General features: G+C 46.1%; 1 protein-coding gene across 1 annotated transcript in view; it reads left to right on the top strand.

Moving 5' to 3' along the window:
- The first annotated feature begins 129 nt into the window (after window positions 1-129).
- gna12a (guanine nucleotide binding protein (G protein) alpha 12a) overlaps window positions 130-6,323 on the top strand; it is a 30,289-nt gene continuing 24,095 nt past the window's right edge. Inside the window, exons 1-2 of the mRNA XM_005746994.2 lie at window positions 130-966; window positions 6,047-6,265. Of these exons, the coding sequence (XP_005747051.1) occupies window positions 649-966; window positions 6,047-6,265 (537 nt within the window). The 5' untranslated portion in view covers window positions 130-648. The remainder of the gene's footprint in view (window positions 967-6,046; window positions 6,266-6,323) is intronic.

Below are 6,323 nucleotides of genomic sequence, written 5' to 3'. Positions count from 1 at the left end.
ACACACACACACACACACACACACACACACACACACACACACACACACACACACACACACACACACAGCAGGAGAAAACATCACCAGCAGCGCTAAATGTTTCTGTTTTCCTTCTATATGTATTTCCTTCCGTCTGCTAGCGCCCCCTGTCGGGAATTATCGGTAACCCTCAGCAGTCTGGCCGTCCCAGCGCCGCCCGCAGGAGCTTCCAAGTTCACAAACCGCTGGCTGTGTTTGGATAGTTTGGATAGCTGTCCCACGGAGTCAGATACCACAGCCTCAGCGTTGTTACAGTTGTTGTGCTTTGGATGAACACACGGACTCCAGGTCAACTTTCTGTTTTTGTTTTCGGGCCTCTAACATTTGAGCGTTTAAACTTTCTTTTGTTGCTTCCTGGCTTTGTTTCTGTGTCCAGAGTGATTTCTGTGGATGGCGAGGTCTAACCAAGATGGACACGGGCTGTCTGCCGGTTGAAGACTAGATAACGGCTTCTCAAACTAAATGTAGACTTTATTTTTTTACGCGTGTTTATCGTGTTTATCCGTGAACTTTGTAGTCGTACCATTTCCATCCCGGGGGTGGGGGATCAAAATCCTATAATGAACATTTTCCCACTGGAGTTTCGGTAAACTTTTCCCACGACTCGCCATGTCGGGAGTGGTCCGCACCCTGAGCCGCTGTCTGCTCCCGGCCGAGGCCAGCCGGGACCCCGTCGGCAGCAAGGAGAGGAGCCGGGAGAGAGACGCGGCGCAAGAGCGGGAGGCGAGGCGCAGGAGTCGGGAGATAGACGCGATGATCGCCCGGGAGAGGAGAGCCATTCGGCGGCTGGTGAAGATCCTCCTGCTCGGGGCCGGGGAGAGCGGAAAGTCCACATTCCTCAAACAGATGCGCATCATTAACGGGCAGGAGTTTGATCAGAAGGCACTTCTGGATTTCCGGGACACAATCTATGAGAATATACTGAAGGTAAAGACGTGGCTCGAGGGGGCCTTCATCCTCCACATATCTAATGTTTGCCGTGTTTGTTAAACATCCAAATCGTGTTTTATATCTGAGGAGGACAACAGTGAGGGGGCATTTTGAAAGTTTTCACAAGTAATTGACACTTTAGGTCACTGTGGCTCTAACTATTCAGATTTTTGAATGAGTTGCTTATGTCTTAGCTTTTATAATAAATTTGTTTGTTTTTTTTTTTTTAAGACAGCCAAAACCTTTTCTGAGGAAAATCAAGATGATGGGAACAATTTATATCTGCAGGCCTGGGCCATTAGCGACTAAGGTTCACACACTTATTTAAACACACACAGAGGTCTGTTGACATAGTGCATATTTTTATCCTGAAGTGAGTCTATGTGTGTGTGTGCGTCCTGTCCCTTTGTTTGCTGTCATGGCTGGGCCTCCTTCACCAGCTAACAATACCAGACTATTCCTGAGGGATGAGCACATCCGTCCTGAGTGCCACACAGCCCAGACGAGGATGATAAGAGCCTGCACTTCTGCACAGACAAGACAGTATTCAGTACCCTCCCCCAAACACAAGTATACAGTGACCGTCCTGTCTCGGGCCAGATCAAGAACACAATCTTCCCACACACCACATACTTTACCAGCAGCCAAACTCCGGAAAACACACACAATGCGCGATGTGTAGGAGCTGATAGGCCAGGCCAAAACTACCAGCTATTACCCTGCTTAAAACATCTGTAAGTCCCTCACCAGCGCTGCAGTCATTCGTCATGTAAAGTATATAAAGAGCGAATGTTAGTATTAGGGTTGTAAGTGGAAGTTATTTTCATTAATGATTAATCGTTTCTGTTTTATCCCTCTGTTCAGTGTCTGCTCTTTTCCCCGTCTTTTTGGATGCGGCTTTTTCTTTGCAAATCTGCACAGAAGGCCACGATCCTGGAGTGACCTCACCACTGCAAGAAAAAAAAAAGCTTCTGGTTGAGAAGTGATGCACTCTTGCTCAGTTGCAGATTCAGTGCTGTTTGCTGAAGAGAGTAGCACACGTGGTTGTAAAATCTGAAGTTTATTGGAGGTTCATGCAGGCAAATTGGGTGATGCTCCGCATACTCGACGTTTATGGCTTCTTTAATCAGCACAAGCTGTGATAACATAATTGGAAAAAGGTTTTCCCGATGATCAATCAGCCCTGTAACGTGATAAACGTTCACTGGGCGACACAATGTGCCACTGAAGGACTGATGGCTGCTTGAAAAAGGCCTTTGAGCATCTATGTAGATGATACAACAGCAATAATAACGAATTTATCATCAGTGGTTGAATTAATGAGCGTTAAAATCATATCTGGATAATTTGGTGTTGGAAAACGAGGACATTTTGAAGCAATCCCAGCTTAACCGAACTTAAAAAAAGTTCATCCTACATGATGTGCCTTCTTTGAGTTTGGACGCCGCTGTTTGGATTTCCCACATCACAAAGGAATAACAGCCAATCGTGTGCTAGATGCGGTTGTTGGTGGAAGATCAGTGTCACCTACCAGGTGTAGCGGGGAACCCCCTGTCTTATGGGAACCTATTGATGAAGAGTGAGAGAGCAAAGTGGGAAAGGAAGGAAAGAAGGGCGGATAAAGCTGAAAGAGAATGCACAGGTGTGCTGCACAATTAGGCCTGCAGAAATAAACAGCGGAGAGATGGAGTTCAGATCTGAGTGATTATCTTGTCAAGCGGTGGATAAATCTGTGGTTTAACCATTGTCAGAGGTGAACCAAGCAAACAAAAAACCCCTCTGATCTAAGTTAGCCTTAACTAGCAAGTAAATGATCACTGAGTCATTTTGGACTTTTGAGGTGCATTTCTTTATCACAATAGAAGATAAATACCAGCAATAAAAAAGAGCTAATTTTTCTAAACTGAGCATGTGATGGCTGCTCCCTTCTCTTATCTCTGGTAGCTTTTATCTCTCATTGCCTTTCTTGAATTTCTTTGAAGTATTCGCCTACTTTTTTTCTCTCTTTTTTTCTTCTTTTTTGGCTCGTTTGGTTCACAGCAGATATTTTGGCACCGGCTGCCCGCTCATGTGTTGTGTTTTGTGGCTGGTGTTGATGTCACTTGCAGTCCCATCGTTCACTGGGGCTCCGTGGGCTCAGAAGGCAGGCGTCGCTTTAGAGTAGGAGGAGGTCAGTGCAGTTCGCGGGGTGGACTGCATTAACGCAGGAAAGAGAGCCGCTTTTCAATACAACATTTATAAATGAAACTGAACCCTGCCAGCTCCAGCCATCTGCCGGAGGCAACTGCTACTAACGCTGCTGACCACGCCATGACTGTGAGAAGCCCATCAGCTCAGACATCAGATTTTAATGTTTTTTCGCCCCGTGTGGTCAGATACTGAGGGCCAGTAACACATAAAATGAGCTTTTCAATCAAAGTCTGTTACTCATTTAAATTTGTGCGTCCTGTGGCGTTGCCCTCTACGGCTGGGGAGGAGGTGAAGTTTGGTTGGAGTTAACAGGAAGCAGAAGATTCAAATACTAAATCCCCATATATCCTATGTAAAAAAATCTTCTGAGCTGTTTTTTTCCTTTTCTTGTCTTATTGGTATTTCCTCCGTCTACTCTATGTAGCTGGTTTTACACGTGGATGTCAGGCGAATGAAGTAAGGATATTGTACACTCGGAGTCTGCTTCACATTCAGTCTGACTATCTGTTTGCTTCAGGCTGCCTGAGCAGCGCGTGCAGGGCCCGCAGCAAAGTACGACCACTCCTTCGCTGTGAATTCGCTAGACTGCTTCCTGCATAAATTTAACCTGGGAATTATTTAACTGATCGCCCAGACTTTGTGCTGCCGAGCTGGGAGGATTTTACATTTTCACCTCTTTAAGGTATAGCTTGGAAAAGTTCAGGGGTGCCAGTGCATGTGTGGAAGCATCCTATGTCAGTCACATAAGGAAGTTGTCCGGTCAAAAACTGGGTCATAGTTGTGGGAAGTATGCAACCTGCACTTCCTGGGAAGTAAAGCGAATGTTGTTTATGGCCTTTGTGCATGCATATGTTCAAATGTTTATAACCAGATAATCAGTGATAAACTAGAATTACTCTGAATCAGTTTACAACAAGAGTTACAACATCCATGCAACACCTGTCCATCCATCCACCTTTCCTTCCACTTATCCAGTTTCTGGTCAGTGGGGGGGAAGGTAGTGGTTGGAACCATTCACACTCGTAATTACACCTACGGCCAATTTAGAATTGCAAATTAACCTAACCCAGGGAGAACCAACACAAGCACAGGGAGATAACTCCACAGAGGTCCCAGCTGGTGGATTTGAACCTGGGGCCTCCTCGCTGTGAGGCAGCAGTGCCAGCCATCTGTCTGTCATTTCTGTGTAATTACCAACATGTTCAGACTCATAACAGTAAGCAAACCTGACTTCCAGTGTTTAGCCCTAGCTTTGTTCCCCTTTTTCTAGCTGAGATTCACAGTAACCCATGAGCGGCAGACCAGAAATGCACACAAGCTGACGTCATCTGAACGTCCGGATAACGCACAAGCTAGTTCTCGTTAGAGAATGTGTGCAGTCCTCTGGTACTGACCTCTTAGATCGGCCAAAGCAAAGGCAACGTCAGTCATCTGAATTCTTCGGAGGCTTTGAAACTGAGCCGCACATAACTGACTTGTTACAGGCAGACAGTGACAGGCTGATCGGCATGGAAGCAGACAGTGGAGTAAACATGCGGGCACTCAGGAAGAGACGCAGACAGGAATATGGAGGATTATGATACAAATGAGGCAGATTAGTAAATTGATAAGGCTCGTGTCATGAGTCGATGTGACTCACTCAAAGCTCACACGGTCATTCTGCTTTGGGAAGTTCGCTGTGCCCACGCTGGTAGTGGGTCTGCATGTTCGTCACATTAATGCAGCATGTGTGTTTGTGTGTGTCTTTGTTTTAAGCACCACTGTGGGATTTCCTCACTTGTTTAGGTTCACATCCATCTCACTCATTCCTAAAAACAAAAACAGCATTTCTGAAGAAAAAGTCTGAACAGGCTCAGACTTGAAATCACTCCACAACACTGAGTCACAGAGGGCAGCCAAGTCAGACTGCACACACACGCGCACATGAAATAGACATACATTGTAGTCAAACCTTCTTTTCACTCTTTGCATTTGCCTTTTTTTTTGTTATAGCCATGTTCAAAAGCGTGGGTGGTGGGGGCTCTCTCTCTTTGACTTCCTGGTTTTCACATGTTATTTGTAAAGACGACGCTGAGCCGGGTCAGGAGATGTTGATGTTGTGGGTGTGTAAAAGCCTCTTCAGTGTGAGATTAAGCAATACAAATAAATTTGACTATTGCAAAAGATTCAGATGGGTCATGAGTCATTGACAGACACACACAGAGCACACGTACTTTGACCCCTGAGACACTCTTAAATTATTCACAGCAGAGTCATTGTAACGATCCATAGAACAGATGAGCAACAACTCTTTAATAATTCAGCCGCTCTGGACTTGGAGATGCTGTGAAATACGCCTCACATTTGCAGTGAGTTAGTAAGAGCCGGTGAGGGTGTAATGGATCGGCGCGAGCTCACCGATTCAAAAATCAAAGGTTTTTATAGCTAACTTACATTTTTGGTGATGCTCGCAGTTGTTCACAAGAATTGGCTGGAGAGAGAGAGAGAGAGAGAGAGAAAAAAGAAGTATATATTTATAGTTGCTGTGTGAAGCGGGCGTAAATGCTGCATCATCACTTCCAGAAAGTTACAGCCCACCTCAATCTGACATCTGGAGTAGCTGTTCAAGAGAATAGATGGCGGAAATAGAAAAAAGTAGAACTGAAGGAGGAATATTCAGTCTCAGGAAGAGACCTCCCACACAGATCCCACATGGTTCTCCTCAAAAAACCACCAGCAGCCACACGTGCATGCGTTCAGAGTGTGACTTAAATGCATGAGTTTCAGCGTTAAAGTTACTCCGTGTTTACGAGGAATGCTAGACTCATTTTTTTCCTCCCATCTGTGTGGTAAGAAAAATATCTGCGACATTAAGACAGGCGGCTGCTCTTCTTGTGTGTGTCTGCAGGGCATGCGTGTGCTGGTGGATGCCCGCGACAAGCTGGGTATCAGCTGGCAGAGCTGTGAAAATGAGAAGCAGGGCATGCTGGTGATGTCGTGGGAGGGCCGCGTAGGCGCTTCGGGGGTCGAGCCCAGTGAGTTCCAGCTGTACGTGATGGCGCTGAGCGCGCTCTGGGCGGACGCCGGCATACAGGAGGCCTACACGAGACGCTCCGAGTTCCAGCTGGTGAGTAGACATTATTCTCAGTCCTTTTAATATCCTCCCACGCCCCTACGAACTTTCA

Source organism: Pundamilia nyererei, unplaced genomic scaffold, assembly GCF_000239375.1.
Source record: "Pundamilia nyererei isolate P.nyererei 1_Seehausen unplaced genomic scaffold, PunNye1.0 scaffold00186, whole genome shotgun sequence".
NCBI classification, from domain to species: Eukaryota; Metazoa; Chordata; class Actinopteri; order Cichliformes; family Cichlidae; genus Pundamilia; species Pundamilia nyererei.
The sequence above is the reverse complement of the archived record's forward strand: the minus strand, read 5'-3'. Positions and strand labels throughout refer to the sequence as shown.